A 20501-nucleotide genomic window follows, 5' to 3' on the forward strand; every position below is an offset into this window, starting at 1 on the left:
GAATATACTGAAATGTAAACAAATGGTAATGTAGAACATCATGATGTATGATAAGAGGATCAATCCATTACTAACACCAACCTGAAAATATGCCTTAATGGTCTTTAATAGATAACGCATGGGTGCAAACAGTAGCGTAAACGAAGTTTGAAAACTGGACCATTCTTGGATGATTCCAAAGACACTGTGATAAAGAGTTACTTTAATTAGCCAAGACAATCTGCTGCAGTGTACAAGGTCTATCCATCTATCACCTTCACAGGTACTAGATCTGTGGCGTTTAGAAGCAGCAGATTTTTCGTTGTTTTTCAGCACCTTCCTGTTTTGTTTTCTGCCACCTTTTCCCCTCTTCTAGAGCAGTGCCTAACGTCTGTCTGAGAATTTTACAGTAAGGACAGGAGTTTCCTTAATTTGCTCCCCTGTCCTTCAATCCACCATAAATGTAAGAAGGGTCACACCATTAGTTTTTAGATTATTTTTTCTCCCTCAGGAAATGACCTTAATAACAGAATACTGGAATGTGTCCCACTCTCATGATTATTACCTGACGCAGTATCTGACACTCCCCTTACCTCCGCTCTATTTCCTTTACTGTCTCCCTTGCTTGCAACCAAAAATGTCTATTTTAGCAACCCGTAAAAATTAGACTCCACAGTTTTGAGAGTTTAGCTTTCAGATCAGCTTTCAGATTTTCAGCATGTCATCAAATGCTATAAGTTTCTGACAAAAGGTAAGTCAAGTAGCTGCACAAAAGAGCATACAGCAAAATATATAGCTACATTTCATAACATTATCTATTAGACCAAGACCCAAGTTAAGAATCATGATCCAGTATAAGTTTCCTGGAGTAGGCACTGTATAAGATACCTTACAATAGTCAAAACATTTAAGAAGAGCTAATTGATATACTTTATTAATAGAAACTGAGAAATTCACATCAACTCCTCCTTACTACTAGAAAAAACTAGCAATCTGATCATTACAGACCGCAACAAAACAGTGTACAAGACTCAAAGCAGGAACCAAAAAAAACCCAACCCTTAATGAATAGATTATGTCTGTCTTTCTATCCATACATAAAACCTGTACATTAAGTTGATAAACATACAAAGGACAAGGTATCTTATGATACTGCTCTTTTTGAATACAGACTTTGCATAGTTAAATCAGATCTTGCCCTGCTGCAGACATTTGCTCCCACTGTGAGAAGTTCAGTTCCTCCAACAACTCCTTACACAAATACAATCCACCAAGAGTAATTAACAAAGGGAAAAAAACCCTAATGCAAATTTCCAGTAGTCTAGAGATTAATCATTAACTGAAGCTACAAGTTTACTTAATATCAGTGATTTCTTATAAAAATCATCAGTCTCAAAATAGCTAAAGATGAACTCTGCTATTAATTCTCACACTGGTGTTAATGTCCACAATTTTTCTTATCATAAAACATTAAAAATTCTTGAAAAAAACAAGGCAATAGGTATTTAGGAGAGCCACAACAGAACACTATTAACGCTCTTAAAGCCAGACTATGAGCTTTAAGCCAAGTATAAAATAGGCAACTAATGGACAAATTCTGTTCAAAGCTCATCCTTCCAATATCTGCTATTTTCTTAGTAAACAAACTCTAAGTGAGGTTGTATCAGATAGCAATTGTTGCATGATGTAAAAACAGGTATATAAGGGAAACACCTGACCCATTTATACTCTAACCCACTAAGATGAAAACAAACAAGAAAACACTCATCCTTCTCTAAAACTGGATTTTCTTCCTGTGGATGCTCATGTGATCAGATGTCCAAATACTTAATGTGCTCACAGAAACACATGAAAGTTTTTTTTACAGCTACCATCTTACACATGCTGGAGCTTACATTTGAGAGAGATCTAATTCTGCAGCACAGTAATGGGATATCACCAGAATTCTCCACTGCTAAATTGAAAAGCAACAGAGTGGAAGAGCTCCCATAATACAGAATGTTAAAAATTACCCCAACAGTGGAGCAATGGCAAAGGTTACAAGGTATTTTTTTGTATTCTTACAAAATATTAATTATTAAAAATATGTATTGTACATTAGCAGTATTTTATCATAAGTTTATAAGACATTAAAAATATAATATTTGAATATCTGTGCCTCCACCATATAGAACAAACTACCTGTAATAGAAAACAGAAGTGTCAAAAAAAAGGTAAAAAGGAGATCAAATGTTTTTCCTCTGATATCACAACGTTAGCTTATTTACAGTATCAGCTATGAAAAAAATGAAACAAAAGATTGGAGTGCATCTGTCTCCTTTCAAGTGATAAAATAAGAACTGCTCAAATGCTGACGCCTCTATTGGGGAAGCACACAGGAAGACTGAGGGGATGGGAAGAAGAAGAAAGGTAAGTGTGAGATACAAGAAAAATGGTGGGATTAAAGAAAAGAGAGAGCAAGAAAGAGAGAATGCGTTAGGTGAACATGTCTGAGAATAAGCTATCATATGGAACAAACTAAATAAAACAGAGTAGCCCTCATCCTCCTCCCAATTCACTCTTTTTTATTTCAAAATAAGGTTAATAGTAATAGCTATTTTTGAAAGACGTGGAAACAATAAGGTAAATACTAATTTAACATTTTGTCATTTTACAAGCTTTTTGCTACCACCATTTTTATTCATTTAAAGTAAGTCACAGGAGAAAACATCCATCCTTGAAAGCCAGGCATTGTGGACGAACTGTAAGCTTGGAGAAGCCACAAGACTCAATGAAAAGTGACCCACATCACTGTCATCAGTACTAAAATACAGTGGAGTTTTTCCGCAAAGAACAAATTTAATCCCAAAGGATTTGTGTTTAGTGTTACTTATTTACTTCCCATCACAATAATCACAGATACTTTCTATGTGCCTAATGAAAGGGGCAAAAGAGAGCATACGCCTTGAGTAGCTCTGAGCTCCATGCATACCGATTAATTAGCCATCAAACCAAAACAGAATCAACTGTGATCTAGTGTTCATTATAGCATGTACCTGGTTCCTATTTTGTTCACTAGCAGTTTGTGCAAATATGAATATATTATTCACCTCTGTCACGCTTTTGATGCATCAGCTACTTCCAGCTAAAGTTATTGGGAAGTCAAAGAATCAGGAAGACGACAGACCAAAAGAACTGCATAAACTCCACTCCTTTAGAAATCTAGCCAAAGAAATTATCTAGTGAAAGTAAAAGAGGAGGGCCAGTAAGACAGGTAAGAAACAGAACAATTACAGATGTGTTAGTACCTCTAATCTAGTAGCCCATACTTAAATAACACTACCGGATACACTGGTGTTTAAAATTATTAATAGTTCATTGGACATCCACAGCTTCTCTTTAATAATATTAAGAAAAGAAGTGCTGCCTGCTGTAAGAAGACCATGAGGATGACTGTGCATCCACAATCTACCTACATTGAGCATAAGGGCAAATACACACAATTACTCAAATAAAGAGAATTCATCAGGCAGAGGAAAAGTGCTGCTATCCAGCATTCTAGTTACAGAAATATTTTTTATAACTCTTAAAGTATTAGAATATCTGTAGCTTAATTCTAAAAATAGAAAGCTGTACTATGTGTTTATATAATACATAAAAACCTGCAGTACCATAAACAGCTTCTATACAATAAAAATACAACTAAGTACATTTACTGTATTCAAACCATTTAAATAACTCAAGCCACTCTGTTTCCTAGTTCATTTTTAGTCTACTTAGTAGATTAAAGTACTGTTCACAGTAGCATGATAAAAGATTAAGGGAGGATGTTTTCATCTTTTGTAATAAAAACAGGGGGAAAACAAATTAAATTTCCTTCCTTATGTTTTTTTTTATCTTGTGCTCATTTCAATCAATCAAAGCAAGACAGTATGGTACATAGTGACTTCTTTTCCATAACACTATCAGACACCATGAACAGACAATGTGAGTGCAAGAACAACCTGATTTTCTGGGCATATCTGGGAAGAGGAGTAGCTGCATGTGTGCATACATATGTGAGAGAGATGCTTCCTTATTACTATCAACAAATACAGTTTAATTTCTATGCCACTTTTTTTTTTTTTTGGTCCATCACAGCCTAAACTTCGGAACAAGAAGAAAGAGACATTAAGATACTTTTAAACATACCGAGTGTACCTATACCAAACATTAAAATCCATATTTAGGAACTTAAAAGGGTAGCTATATTTGCAGAAAAACTTAACAGCTTTAAAGTGAATTGACTGGTCTAAACCTTTTACAAACATATCATCTTTGTCCTAGTATAAATATGCTTAGCTGGACAACAGTTTTGATAATGTTTTGGTATTAATTTTTTTTAAGTTTTTAATGATGATTTTAATGTTAAAATTCTTATGATTTTGTCTTTAGTGTTTCATTGGCTAAATTCGTATTAAAGTAACCAAGATCACATAAAAATTGGCACAAAAGACGTAAGATTGTGTTCTATAACAAATACTCTCCAAGGATTTTCTAAATCCCCTAAGTGCTAGTCAAAGTAGTATGAAAATGAGATCTAAGTTATTGTTAATTCCTAATGGAAGAAAATTAGTTGAAACAGAACCCAGAAAAACAGAGAATGTGCAGTTGTATCACCTCACAGAAGCAGGGCTGTGTTCAGTCAGGGCCACCAACAGTTTCAGAGCATACATTGGTACTGGATCTGGAGCCATCAGAATGTGTTCATACCTGAAAGGGAAGGGGGAAAAGGGGTAGCAACAGGGGAAAAAAAAAAAGTCAAGAGATGCGTGTTAAAAAGTTGATATTAAAAATACATCATTTCCCATTTCCAAACTTTATAACCACCACAATAGAAATACAATGTTGTCTGGAACTGTACAAAGCAATAAACAAGACTCACTTAGAAACAGTATTTTAAAACCAGCATCAGATTAACTTTAAAAGCAGCATTAATAAAATAACACATTATTTTTTAGAGAGATACACACAATTATAAAATATGTAACAACATATATATTTATAAAACATACACGTTTTATAGATATAATTATATTAAAATATATAGTTACAAAAACTTATTTTGTCCATATGCATATGATTTATTTTTTTATCCATATTATATATCTTTATATATTAAAAAATCTAGTCTTCAAGAGGCAAGTAGAAACCAAGCCTCAAAATATTAGGCAGAAGATTTACTGGGGCTCATGAAGACCATCAACAAACTTACATATGATTGAGCTCTATATTTTGGTTATATAGTGATTATTCTCAAAATGAAATATTTTACTTATAGAACACTTGCATTGACCTTTATGTTTTATTTCAGATTTGAAAAATTATTGCTTTAACTACAGCATACTTCTATTCTCCAAGTAATATGGGACAGAAAAATACAAAAATACTTCAAAACAATATTTATTGAGAGCTATGGCAGTGAAGATAAAACTACAAGAAAAACATCTACAAAACATTTCCAAATATCACCTCATGGAAATCTTGGTAAGGGAAAACAGGCTGCTGAAAACCAAAATGGATCTTGCTATTGCTGCTAACATCCCGTAAAGCCCACTCAACAAACAGGGCTATTTTTATTTTGTTTAAATCAAAATGTATCTGGAGGGCAATATGATACCATGACGGAAGAGAGAAAGATGTAAACATTAAGAAACCCACAACTTAGCCATGTCAAAACACTGTCTTTGATTACAAATAGTGCTACTCTAAACATGTGGAAGCAATAGAATTGGAAGCATAAATCTCTTCATTTGTAAAAGCAAAAACCATGAAGAATTAATCAAGTACAAATGAAAGGATGATTTGTAGGAATTGTGGTACGTTATCACGTTTTGTGCAACAAAACACTTCCACTACATTTTTTTCTTTTTGGGTTCTGATGGGGGGAGGGGGTGGAATCAAGCAAATCACCAAGAATTTTACTTCACATCTTGAGATCCCTAGTGCTGCCTGAACTGAGGAATATGGATCACTTCCCACCACCTGGGTGTTGGCAGGTACTCTACTGCATGCTAGCTCTTCACTGGAACGAGGATCCCCTCTCCCCAGGCACCACACCTCAGCACTCTGATTTACACAGGAAGGAAATCTAGAAGGAGGTGTGGTGCTTTGCAGCCAAGTCTCTGATCTGGACAACTAAGATGAGGAGGGTGAAGCACACCAGCTGTGCATTCTTGATGTAGCCTGGGGGGAGCTCCTTCACAGGGGCTAACATTCCCACACAAGCACACAGCCTATGGGCAATGTGTCATGGCTACTACATATTAGCTTGAATGTGCTGCCACAGAGTTGCAAACCACACTGGAGAATCTACACAATTAACCAATTTGAAGTCAGTGTTGGCTTCATGTCTTCAGTTATTAAAATCTCTCCTTTACAAATAACAGATTCCAGTTCCTGAAAGAAAACTTTCTCATTGGTCATTAAAAAGTCCCTTTCTTCATAACAGAAGGAAATACTATAATGCATTAGTACACACTGATCCTGGAAGCCCTACATGAGAGCAATACATATTCCTACCAATAATAATAGAACTATTTGCATTTTTTTTGCAGAATCCATGAATGAAATGTTGAGGCAAGCAAAGATGCTATCAGGTGACTTAAGTGCCGGAAGTCAGCTGCTCACTGCATAAGACATGTATTTAGGTCTCCAAAATGGTAAGTCCTAACAGTAATAATGAATGAATCAGCCATGCTAGCTTAAAAATTGGACACTTGGCAATATACTCGTTTTATTATAAACACATCAATACCTTCCCTAAACAAGGTCCACTTTAAATGATTTTAAACCTTCTATGTATTACACTTGAGAGATACTATTACTATTCTGCACACTTAGCATCCTAATTCCTCAGATTTCAATAAAAAACAGTCTCACTTTATTTCCTTTTACTTGAAACTCTATTCCCCACCCCCCCAAAGATAACATTAGTATAGGATATTTCTAAGGGAAGGTGCAGTGATCCATCAAACCAAATACCATGTGAGAAAATGCAGATTACTAAAATGAATGTCTTAGCAATTAATATAAACACATTGCCTGAATAAAGGCTGTTAGGAGCTATGAATACATTAATCTTCTGTGAAGGCAAAATGTTCCGTGCTTGAGATACTTTGTTAAATTAGTAAGTTCATCCAATGATTTCCCTACCACTTCAAAACACAAACCAATTTAGTAACAACAGTTTTAGAGAACATTTTATAAAGGTTCTGTAAACACTAGGTACTACACTGCAAGGAGTTATTTTGTCAATATTTTCTATAAGCAAAGCGACAAGAAAACCTAGAGATTTGGGGATATGCATTCTCTTAAGCTCTTAAAAAAGACATTTTATCAACAAACTTTCTCAAGTATCCTGGACTTCGTACTTGCAGAACTGGCTTGGCAGTCTACTAAGAACAAGCTACATGATCTTTCAAATGAAATAAAACTTTATTTACACTGTCCTCTCCTTTTGCTGGTTCTGGCTCAAATTTCAAATTATGATATATAATTAGAATATTAAGAATTAAATTAAAAAGAGCTAATGTTTCAATTTCTGATAAAAAAAAAATCTGGATACATAACAGAATGCATTGGCCTTGTATTCATTTTCTATAGCTGAAAGTTTCATTTTGTTTATGAAACGCTCAGGAAAATAACCTTTCAAGTGAACTGAAATTAAATTACACAATTTCATTCAATTTGATCAAAATCCTGTGAAGAAGTTAACTTTCTGATCTACACATGCACAAATATTTAATGGAATTACCATTTTATTGATGATGCAGAAGATGAGAAAAAAGTGGCAACCACTGTATTCCTCCATTTATCTCAAAATGAAGACCATTTATATTTCATGCATCATGACCAAAACTCTATTTCCTGGGTCAGTTTTACATTTAAACAAATTAACTTGTAGAAGATATTTATAGGAATGAAATACATACACAAATGAGTACCATTATAACCTTCCTTAAAAAGAACATCACTCGTTAAACCCAGATGTCCCTCTCTTCCATACGCAACAGCTCTCAGTTCTTAAAAGGCAGAATTAAAAGGGGTGGAAATACCCACTTCCCCACAGACTGCCCACGAAAAATAGCCATTGCATCCCTCCTCTCCTCTTTTGACTGTCCTCCAGCTGAGTCACATTCTGTCCTATCCTTTGTCCAGCATCAGAAAGACTAAACATCAGCAAACACCTCTTCAACCTCCAAATACAGGCTAGTTGCCTCTTCACTTTTTATCTCAGAGTTTTCAAGTAACTCTTACTTCTTGGGATAGGGCTTTATGTTATCTTCATGAGTAGGTTACACTACATCTTAGACCTCCCTTCTCTCTAGATTTAGGCCAGACCCCTTTGCATTCAGATAAAGCTTCTTTTGAGAACTGTAGAGAGTGTATGAGGATTCATTCCTACCTCCCATCAATATTTTCCTACCCATATCTAGAACATTGCTGAATAAAACTTACCTTTTGCATCTTTTTTGACATCCAAAGCAGCTGCTTTGGTCTTTTCTTAGTTTCTTTTTGACTCTTCTCCAAACTGAGTTTTGAGGCTTTCAAGTCAAAACTGAGTTCGAGTTTTCTTTTCTGCAGAAAATCCTCAGACCCTCCCCCACTCTGTTTCCTTTGTGCCTTCTTGCATCGACTACCTGCTCCCCACAGGTGAACATATTTACCAGGGGTTGGCTCAAACCACAGGTTCAAGTAATGTATTAAATACACAGACACCAGTTAACTCTTTCTGAATCACTGGAAGATTTACATACTTTACTATGCTCCTAAGCTAGAGTAAACTTTGTTCATACCAAGTTCCAATATATTCCAAATATCATAAGCTTCAATAATTATTTTCTTGAGATAATCTCAAAGTGCTTTTCAAATACAAGTATCATCATCTGTACTGGTGAGATAAAGGAACTGAATCAGGAAATACTTAAAGCCTGGAACCAAGATTATGAGCTACTGCAAGACCCTTTTTTATACATCTACAATGCAATGCATGCAAAGATAGCACAGCAGAAGTCCCCAAAGTAGGATCATATTTAGTCTCAGACCAAAAAGCCCTGCCACTCAGTTGAACTAATTAGCTTGGAGACAGGAGTATACTGGCTGTTTTCCTTCTAGTCTGGAATTAGCATGACACTCTTCCCCCCCAGTTCAATGAGAAATGTTTTATAAGATGGGCATGTCTACAAGGGCAAGATTCAGAGCAAGGACAGAACTTGGTCTTGCTTAACTCCAGGTTTCTTCCCCTATCTGAAAAAAAGTGTCTGACAGCTTTTAATAATGCATATACTCTATTTTTAAAATAATATTTTCAGTTCCCATTTTAATTCATAATAATAAATTCTGTATTTCCCAGTGAAAAAAATAATGTGAAGAAAGCTGTAAAAATAAGCTTCTCTATAGAGCTCTAAGATTTCCTTCCCATTCTCTCTCACAGAGAAAAGATTACACATCTTGCACGGACAGAACTTTGGTCCTCAAACTGCAAGAACATTAGTCAATTAGCAAGAGACAGTCTCAGTTTTGGGGAAGGCACTGTTTCTGATCATAATCCAGCATCCATTCCTCCACCCTTCTGCCTCTTACTTAATGTAGGGGTGGGGAACAACTTCCTCACTTAGGGCAGCTAAGTATTTACAATTACTAACTTTTGAGGACCACACATTAAAATACACTGTAACATACTTAGAATAATGTGAAAGTTAAATGATGACTCATCTTTACTGTACTCATCCTGTGTTCGTGCTTTCCTTCCCTCTACTCATAGATGTGATCAGCTCACAGTATGCATGTGCATAAGAGAACTGTCTTTATGCTCACCTGCAAGTCATTTCGAAATGACAGGCCTCATTTGACCATTCACCATATAAATGAAGTTCCAGGCCACATCTGGCCCACAGGCTGTAGTTTCATCTACTCTGCTGTAGGGTTTTTCTGCTACTTGGGGTAGCAGGAAAGGACAGCAATTGAGAGGCGATAACCCCCGGGTGGATCATGGAGGACTAATCCACCCTGTACTATTCCTTTTTAAAAAGGTATATGCCATTCCATATGATTTCAGAACATCTTGCATGAGGGCACAATATCCAAAATAGACAAAAAGATGTTGCTGTTAGAATGTTCTGACTTTATTAGCGGAACAAAGAGGAGTATTTAAATCACAGCCCAAAAGCTAGGGAAACTAGTTTCACTCCAAGAGCAGCAAGAGGCACAGTATCAGAAATGCGTGTTACACAGAAGTTGTGTTTGTGTTGTATATGACGAAGTACTAAATAAACCTAGGAGAGAGATGTTGAGCAGAGAACTCTGGCAGCAGTTATTTGCTATTCCTCTTTTCGTTTTGCCATTTAAACCTAAAAAGTGTAGTTAAAACAAATATGCTGTCAAAATGGATTGAGTATCAAGTTATTCCCCATTACAGGAGCAATATTATACTTACTGAGGCAGCAATGAATCTCTAATGAGAGACAGAAGCTTGCTGTTTGAGTCGAGGCTCTCCCCTTTCTCCTCAGCCGTGACCTCGTGGCTTAAAAGCAGTGATGTGGTTTCTGAGAGCAACCGCAAGCTGAAGAGTCTCCATTCCACTTGAAAATAAAGGTGCCAAGAATGTGACCACACTAGAGTCTAATTAAAACAAAATGTGGAATTTATGGAAACTGTAGTTGATGTGGCCATATACTTACCATTCTGACTGTGGACCAAAGAAACTAGTGGTGGGAGGATACAGTCTGCAACCTAAAACAGAGAATTAGAAAGATCTGGCTTAGATTATTCACAGGGGAAAAAATAGAACAGAGATACACTATCATCTATGTTTATTCCACTGCTAGAGCCCTTAATCAAAGAGATGAATAATCATGTAAATTCATCCATAATCACACTTATAGGGCCACCAAGTTCACTTTTCTCTGGTAAGCTGTCAAAAAGTTACAGACAGTAATGTACTTTCATATAGAAAACAACAGTAAATTTGGTATAATTCATTGAGAGTGAATTTTAATTTAAAATACAGAATTCAGTGCAGATGTAAGATATTAAGAAAGAAGAGTATTAGAATATCCATTAATCCTGATGCTTTAATCCATTAACTAATCATTGAATAGAGTTCAGAAGAAATGTCCTTCTAAAACAAACCTGCATACAACTAAAATAAATCAGGAAAGATGTACTACCTCTAATGCAATATCCTTAAGCTTAGTAGAGAGTCTTGATAAAATTTTAACTTCTTCCATTCCGGTAATACAGTGTCTTCCATTAAAATTTAAATTTACAGACTTAAGATTTGAAAAATAAAAAAAAATAATCCAGTCAACTCTTTATTGTCCATGAGTGTATTGTTACAGATTAATCATCTGTCATAGGACTAGTCAGCTTAGTTCCATCTGAAATCAACTTATGGCACTAGGCTATAACGCAGTTTTACATACCTAATATTACAAAAATAGTGTATTATTAGTATTCTCTATAGGAGAATGAATTGCTAAGTCTTAAGTCATTGATAAAATATAATTTATTTAGACAGGACATGCTTTGTTTTTGGGGAGAGGATGGGTGGACAGCCCTGCAGTTTTTAAGTATGCATCATGGATACACAGCTTGTCCTTGGATTTATTTATACAAACAAAATTACTGTGTAGGTTTTCACTACACTGTAGACAGGATTTGGTGTAACAAGATTGTATTATAATCCCCCACATGTTTTCTTTTAGTGATTAATATTAGAAGATAGAATTTCTCTAGATTTATGCAGCTACTATTAAGAAACATCTATAGAAGCTGAAAGTATATAAGAAAAGGGTTCATTAAAGGAAGCTAGCCTCTAGTCAGCAATTAGCAACTATTTCATTGTTAGTTGGTGGCCTCTTTTAAATGAATCTCTGACATTAAGGGATTCATTTAGTCTAGCTTTTTTTCCACTTCTGAAAAAAACACCAAAAGATGCCTTTGTTACATACTTTCAATAAAAGAGGTAAAGGACTCTGCTTGAGGTATGGCAGTCAAACTACTCTTGCAAGTACAAATTATCTATACAGGCATAAAGGCTATGTTATATATCATAGATGTAGTGACTTTTGTAAGACTTCCTAATTTTGAAATATTTCATGGTCTTTTCAGTTAATATGCAATAAGATAAATAATAAAACTACATTGCACTCCAACAACTCCATTAGCGCAGGTTTCTAAACTGTTCTACAAATGGTAATTTATCAGTTATAACATACCTGTGAGGTAGGATAAAAAAAATATATATATGTACTTAAGGTCTTTCAGTCAAAAAAAACAGTTCAACCTACTGCAATGCTTCTCAAATGAAGAGGCACATTTAAGTGGTAAATTAAAGTTGTGAGACAGAAGTGAGTCAAAAAAGCAGCTCTTGATTGTCTGAAGCAATGTAGGGACTCAGAATATTATGAATCACTCAACAGCATTGACTCAGACTGATACCGATTAAGATGGCAATATATAGCAGTATGATAAAACTTCAATTTCTAAAACTTCAAATCTTCTTTCTCTTTTATCTAGTATTAACAGAAGTCCTTCCACATTAGTGAATGTAGTTAAGCCAGTTGTAAGTCTTTTCTAAGATAAATATATATTAAACTGTCATTGTAAAGAAGATTCTTTAGGTCTTAAATAATTGTAGTAGTTTTTTCTGACCTTTTTCTAGCATGAACCTCAACTTTGGCAAACAAACTGTTTGGAATGGAATTCTCCATAGCAGGTATTTGCCTCGTGTCAGTTCAGTGTGGTGGGGAGATCAACTAAATGAAGCACTAATCCTATGGAAAATTATTTTGTGACGCAAGAGCATATCAGAAAGCACATACTGAAGGGAGAAGTATTAAATTGTACATGAACCTTAAATCAGATACTTCCTAACTCTGCAATGCTCATCTTCTCTCCATGCCATTTGGGTCACTGTTTTTTTTACTAATGTATACACAGATTTGTAAACAAGATGTGAACTAAGCAAGTAATTATTGAGGTGAAATAAACTGAAGTGTAACAGTACATAAAATATTTTTAATAAATTCACCAGTGAATTGCACAATTTTTTGTAAGTTATGTATACAGAAGCATGGTATTAGTATTTTGGCATTTTCTAGAGGGATTGAAACAAATAGAAGAATACTCAAACAAGGATTCATCTTTTCTTCTTTTAAATGACTGCTGACATCTACATGGAATGAAATCTCCATATATGCATGAAGGTAGTCAGATATTTTTCTTGTTTCAGTCTTTATCACTAACATTGTTAAAAAAAAAAAAAGTGGAAAATATTCTTCTTTAAGCCTAAACAGACTAGATAGTTTAAATATGATCACAGATATATCTGGGTTTCTACCATCTTCTAAATAGTCTGATATCCAGTTCATGATAAATCCCTAACTGCACAAAGCCACCACTGTATGATTCTGTAATGATGGCATTCAAAGGCTATGCTGCCACAGTTGTGCTGTTATCAATACCCAAAATAGCAATGAAATACTAGAAACTTCCATACACACTACGTTCACATCTCCCAGCTATAACATATGTACAGGACCAAAAAAAAAAAAAAAAAAAAAGGTAGCTCGAACCTGGTAATCCTGTTTCTGACAATTGGAAAGGAGTAGAAAAAGAGTAGGAGAAACAGCATAAAGCACAACTCGAGTTTCTAGTAAAGTCACTCTTGAGATAAAAAAACTTCCTAAGCTGATGCTGTATCTGTATTTTTGCATTTAATAATGCTTACTAGCTTCTTCTCCCATATATTTGTCCGATCCTATTTTAAATGTATTTATACTTCTAGCATGTGCAATACCTATGGCACTGAATTCCACACTTCAATTATGCCTTATAAAAAGGCACACCCTTGTTTATTTTAAACCAGCTAACTTGATACCCACTTATTCTGATTTTATGAAAACCATGAATAATTATTTCCAATTCATCTTTCCCATGCCATTCATAATTTTATACTCCCAAGTCTTTTGTTTCCAAGCTGAAGTTCTTATCTACTCAGTCCCTCCTCACATCATCCAGCTGTACTTTTTCTTGTTAAGCTTCATTCCCTTTGAGTGTGAATGACCACAACTGCATTCAGTATTCAAGACTTGAGGGCACCACGGACTTACCATGGCATAGTGATGTTTTCTGCTTTTTTGTCTGATCTTTTACCAGTCATTTCTGATAATCTACTTGTCTTTCTGATTACTGCTGAGTATAAAGCTATCATTTTCATAGAAAAATGATACTAAAAGATCTCCAGAACAGTTACAAGTACTTTAGAGCCTGACACTGCATATGCATAGTTAGAATGATTTTCCCCATGTGCGTTGCTTGACACTTATCCATGTTGAATTGCATGTCATTTTATTGTCCTTTCACTCAATATCTTGAAACCTTCTGCAACTCTTCCGTCAGTATTAATTTTCACTACTGTGAATAATTTAGTGTCATCAGTCAGTTCTGTCACCTCCCTATTCATTCCCTTTCCTGGATTAGTTATAAATAGCACATGTTGCAACAAAGATCTTTGTAAGGCACCATTCTTAATATACCTACATTTTTTAAAACTGATCTCTATTCTCTACTTAGTAAATTTTAACTAGTTAGAAGTTGATCTGTCAGAGGGTAAGAGAGAAGGGCCACCAATGGATTTGAAGAATCTTTGGTGCGTGATTTTGTCAAAAACATTTTGGAAATCACAGAATCACAGAATCATATAGGTTGGAAAAGACCTTTAAGATCATCGAGTCCAACCGTAAACCTAACGCTGCCAAGACCACCACTACACCATGTCCCTAAGCACCTCATCCAAACGTCCTTTAAATACCTCCAGGGATGGCGACTCAACCACTTCCCTGGGCAGCCTGTTCCAATGATTGATAACCCTCTCGGTGAAGAAAAATTTCCTCATATCCAGTCTAAACCTCCCCTGGTGCAACTTGAGGCCATTTCCTCTTGTCCTATCACTTGTTACCTGGGAGAAGAGACCGACCCCCACCTCTCTACAACCTCCTTTCAGGGAGTTGTAGAGAGCGATAAGGTCTCCCCTCAGCCTCCTTTTCTCCAGGCTAAACAATCCCAGCTCCCTCAGCCGCTCCTCATAAGACTTCTGCTCCAGACCCTTCACCAGCTTCGTTGCCCTTCTCTGGACTCGCTCCAGCACCTTAATGTCCCTCTTGTAGTGGGGGGCCCAAAACTGAACACAGTATTCGAGGTGCGGCCTCACCAGTGCCGAGTACAGGGGCACGATCACTTCCCTAGTCCTGCTGGCCACGCTATTTTTGATACAAGCCAGCATAGTATCCAAAAATCCAAGTATAGTATCCAAAACCAGAACATCTGTCTCCCCAACGTTCACTGATTTCTGCAAGGAAAACTCTAGTAGTGAGATATCAGCACCCAGCAAAAGCTGTACTCACTTTTCTACAGTATTTTATTACTTACAAAAATCAGATGTTTTGAAAACAAGGCACAATTTTAATAGAAATTCTTCTGCAAAGTCTGTATGCTACTTTTACCCTCAAAAGAGAGAGAGAGACAAGCCACAGTTTCAGAGTAGTTAAGTATTCACCAGCTACTAGGAGGAGCTTGAAAGAGAAAACTGTAATTTCAGTCCTCTGCTTGTCTCCACTGTTCAGGAGATGCAGACACAAGGCCAGCATCCTAAATATATGTGCCTGCTTTGTTAGAAACAAACACTGCCTCAGCTTTACTTAACTTCACCAAGCAAAGTCCAAGCTCCACAAGTACCCACTAAACAGCAGTTATAACACTGCAAAGGAGATATAACACTGCAGTGGAAGAATCCAATACACTAAACCCCTACTTAGCGGGAGGTACCACCTAAGAATGATGACTGAGAACTAAACTTCCATTCACTTGTGGTAGTCAGCAAGGATGAATTCAATTATTCAACATATACACGCAACCATCATGTATTAATGAACTAGCATATAACCTAACTTATCCATTATCCCCTACAACTTAGGCTGTGTTTATATGGATAGCTTAACCCTCTTCTCAAGGCCACAGAACTTACCTTAATACGGTTAAAATTACCGACCTAAAAAATAAATATCTCTCCCTTGATTAAAACTGAGTTTCAGAGCTCTTCAATCAGTGCTTAAGGCCAAAGTCTTGACATTCGGTGCTACACTGGGCAGACAGAAAAAGTAAGCAGGCTTAAAGCCTGGTCCAGTAGCATTTGTGAACCATGCTGTTCTCAAGCAAAAATCAGACCCAGGAATTAAACTTACATAAAGAAACTACGCTATCCATTCCATGCAGCTATTGTATCCAAACTTGCAAGTGACTAAGCAAGTGACTAAGCCCGGAGCTTTTTCTAGAGATAGCTGGTTCTTTTCAGTGTGCATATGTTTAACTTAACTTAATGTTTAACTACTGACAAATATCTTCTCCTTATCGACTATTCAAAGCAGAACATACCAAAGCAAAGACCATCAGCTCCCAAACCCTTTTTTTCCAGTCACATTTAAGATCCACAGCATCCAACATCATCTTGACATTTATTCTCATTAAAATTCCACATACAAAGTTATTGCTGAAAGTGACCATGGAATTAAGATCATGCTGCCTTCACACTTCTTAAAGCATTTACTGGAGGCACAGCATGCTCCTCAATGTTTTAATATTGCCAGTTATCTCTCAGAATGTAATAGAAAAAATAACCTATGCATGTTAGAATGAATTGGGGAGAGGGATGACATTTCTGTAATTTTTTTTTTTTTAAGTCTTCAGAACTTCAGAATCTTCACTGAGGTTCTTTTTTTTTCTTACTTCTGGGAAGAGACAGCACTGATTGACTGACTCAATATGTCAATTAGTACAGAACTGGTTTCACAAAAAAAGTCTCATGTCCTGTGGATTAGCTTAATGGACAGAAAGCCACATGGGGTGTAGAATTTTAATCTCCTTGAAATGGGGAAGTGATTGAAGAAATGCTGTACAATATGTTCATATAGTCATACCCTACACTGACAAAATTAAGGTGTCAGTGGTTAGATCAGAATGTGGATGAAGAACACCACTGATGCTGAATCAAGAAAAGACTAAGATGAGCAGAAGAAAGCACTTGCAGAAGTTTCTAACCTTTGTGTTGTCATCTTTGGTGAAAATAATAACTCTCATATTGTCAACCAGTAGATTTCCATGTCATACTGCTTTTCCCTTGACTTCCCATCAAGCAACTCATCATGTTCGGGGTGCTTTTATTTTAGGCTGATTTTTAAAAATAAGTTTTAAAACCTTGAGGAGGAGAATCACTGCTGACAACTTTTGCCTCAACCAGAGAAGAACTATCACACTTTGGGTAAAAGATCATCTGTGCCATATAGTGATCATTTTTGGGAGCTAGTTAGAGTATAGAAAGGACTCCCATAGGAACTGCCTGCCATCATGAACCTCATTACTGCTCAAAGTGCTCTGAATTAGCATACGTCCTTTTTTCAGGCAAATAAATACACTTAACAGAGAAAAGAAAAATGCAAATGATACAGTCAGCACAGAATTCTTCCAGTTAATTATATCTAAACCTTTACCAAAATTTGAAAATAAATATTGTTATAACACTTACTATCTGAATTTAATAAATATTTTTCCATTTTAGGTACGTGGAGGAAACAGGCAGTTGGACTTGTGTCAGTTTAAGAAACCGGGGTTTATATTCCACTCCAGTCTATAGAGACTCTTCTTGATGGCCTTCATCATCATATTTGTGTACCTGGAAATCTACAGTTTTGTCAAAACTTGCTGAGTCACACACTGTTAGTCTTTAGTTTATATCTTGTAAAAATGTACACAACTGCATGCAAAATGAAATTACTGCTCACTACTGGCTTTCATTTGAGAACTTTCAATTAATTTCCCTTGACTTTATCACACTTAGCAATATATAATACAGTCAGTCCCCACAGAAATTAATCTCCTCTATAACTGACTTCAGGTTAATGGTAATCACAAATTTGATCACAAAAAAAATCAATTTATTCAATTTTCTTTGTTCAAGGTACAAATACAAAGGCAAATCAAACATGAACTAAAACCCAGAACAAGCAATTCTTTTCTTCTCAAAGTGGAAAGGAACCTGAAATGTTGCTTTTAAATTCCTATTAACTTACACAATTTCCGTTGCAGCTAAACTAAAACCAGAACCAAACTGAAAAACTTACTGGTTCTGCTTGCTTAATATAACCTCATTTTTTATTAAATTCATTAAACTTTATTAGAAATACATTTAATTTCTGATTAGAAACTTTAAGCAATGTCACAGTTGTAGTGGAAAAAACGCATCCTCTCAGGAAGGTTTTGGCCTTCCCTCTGCCCCCTCCATAAAATGCTGTTTGTAACCAACTTTGTCTAAATGAGCAATCCAGGCTTCAGAGATCAGCCTAGGATACACATTTATCTCCAGTAAAAGAGTTTCCTATTAACCACTGTTATACTTAAATATTGATCTGGAAGCTCAAACATGTCTTGCTTCAACTTTTTAAAAAAGCACCAAGTTCCGCTGGGTGCTGGCATTTATATTCATAGATTCTAGTCATGCTCAGCGAGCAGCAATTAGAAGATATCCCTGGAGTAACAGCAATTCTAAAAATATTCTGTATGCATCATAGAAGATGAAGTACCACTTTCCACTAAAGTAATGTATGCTGTACATTGAAGTATAATTAGCACACTAGACTTCGTAAATAGTATTAAACTAATTACTGTTTGCACCACTAGTGGCAGATGTGGTTAGAGATTATTAATTACAGTGGACAATTTCTTGAATTTAACATACCAAATACAAGGCAATTTCTCCACTTTATTTTGTGTCTGAATGGCTATTTGCTGAGTGTCAGGAGGGCTCTTAAATTAGGAAGAACTGTTACTTATGAAAATGAGCAAGTGAAGTAATAGATTTTATTTTCTTAAAAAAAAAGCTGTTCATTGACAAGGATATAATTATTCTTAGTTAATAAATTTCAATATACAACTATTCTAAATCAAGGAAACTATTCTACAGAAGTGCTGTGTCATAAATATACAAGCACTGGAGAGGCAGGAAGTTTTTTCTCTAGCTACATAAGGTTAACTGATGTGTTCAGATGATTTTAAATAAACACCTAAAACTTTCAACATATGTGATGAAGTAAACTGTTCCCCAGAAATTTAGATATTTACATAAAACTCACCTACTGGTAGCCAGGGCTTACTTAAAAGACCCTAGGATCGTCATTCCCTGGATTCAATATAATGTTCTGCTGAATGTGGGGATGGGAGCAGGGAAAGAAGGGTTGTAAAGGGGAGCTGTCTCCCTGGTGCTATTTTTTCAGGGAAGAAAACCCCAGACCATTGAAGTTTAAACAGCTAGGGGAATTTTATTTAACGTGCTGACACAAGGTATTGCAATTTCAGGAAATGTTGATGGACTTCCATAAAAAATGGTACATATTTCTTTCAATGTAAGACACACTGATAACCCACAGAAGTAAAACAATTATTTTTAAAAATTGAGGTGATTCTGGAATGATACAGTCATAATATAGTGACTAGCAGGCTGACAGGCATGTAAGGAGATACCAATAGGTATTCATACCTCACCTACATTTACATTTCTTTTCTAGAACATCCTTTGCTATATTAAAGTAAATGGAACTGTTTAGTTCTGTACTATTTCCCCTCTAACTATTAATTTGTTAGATTTTTGTGCATAAGGACCATTTTCTTGAATACCACTCTTTTGTGAGCATTAATGAAAATAAACATTAAACTTATTTAAATACCTATTTATATTTTTTATTAATTCTAATATTTTCACTTATTAAGGCTTTATAATCTAAATACTCAACTAACACACACACCAAGTAGGATTCAGCTTCTAAAAACACTTAATTTCTAAGATCACCCATTCTTATCTAGCACAATCACCAAGATCACACATTGTTACGAATTTATCTATTTGCTAACACCTTTCTTGATTTAAGTGCTATGTTGAGTGTGCCCTTAACCTAACTCCAATACAAACACATAAATTTCAGTTTGAATTAAATGGTCACCCCAGTAAGGTGGGTTACACTTTTGGTAGGAATTCAGGCACAAAAATGCACTGGTACAGGTTACAATGATTTGTCAATCACTGATTCAAGCATTCCAACCTACTGATTTGCTGACAACTATTTCACAACGTAACTGTTCCGGCATCAGCTAGCTTAGCTCAAAGTAAATCATTTAATTAAAAACTTCAAAGAAAACAAATCTTTAGTCATGTAAGCAGCTTACAGTATGTGGGTTTGGTAATTGTAATGCAATTTTTAGTACGCAATCTGTTATACTTTAAAAAAACCAAAACAAAACAAAAAAACCCACTATAACTGCTATAAACTGTTACTCTTGATGATGATCTCATCAGGAAGAGTATTGATGGAATGGGATCTTCAACGCTCAGCGGTGGTCTTTCCAAGCTATGTTAAAAGCATAATGACAAATGAAGTGGTGAAATTTTCACTATA

General features: G+C 35.6%; 1 protein-coding gene across 9 annotated transcripts in view; it reads right to left on the reverse strand.

Moving 5' to 3' along the window:
- The window catches only part of ULK4 (unc-51 like kinase 4), a 262151-nt gene that overhangs the window by 142178 nt on the left and 99472 nt on the right, over nucleotides 1-20501 (reverse strand). For 7 of the 9 annotated variants that reach the window (XR_012774263.1, XM_075493361.1, XM_075493362.1 and 4 more), the window contains 3 exons: nucleotides 10680-10731; nucleotides 10436-10613; nucleotides 4618-4710 (listed from right to left, as the gene is read on the reverse strand). Coding sequence is in view for 8 of the 9 variants with exons in the window: in XM_075493361.1 (XP_075349476.1) it covers nucleotides 4618-4710; nucleotides 10436-10613; nucleotides 10680-10731 (323 nt within the window). In the remaining variant the exon portion in view is untranslated. The remainder of the gene's footprint in view (nucleotides 1-4617; nucleotides 4711-10435; nucleotides 10614-10679; nucleotides 10732-20501) is intronic. The other 2 variants (XM_075493365.1, XM_075493364.1) reach the window with 1 other exon arrangement.

Source organism: Mycteria americana, chromosome 2 (genome assembly GCF_035582795.1).
Source record: "Mycteria americana isolate JAX WOST 10 ecotype Jacksonville Zoo and Gardens chromosome 2, USCA_MyAme_1.0, whole genome shotgun sequence".
Lineage (NCBI taxonomy): Eukaryota > Metazoa > Chordata > Aves > Ciconiiformes > Ciconiidae > Mycteria > Mycteria americana.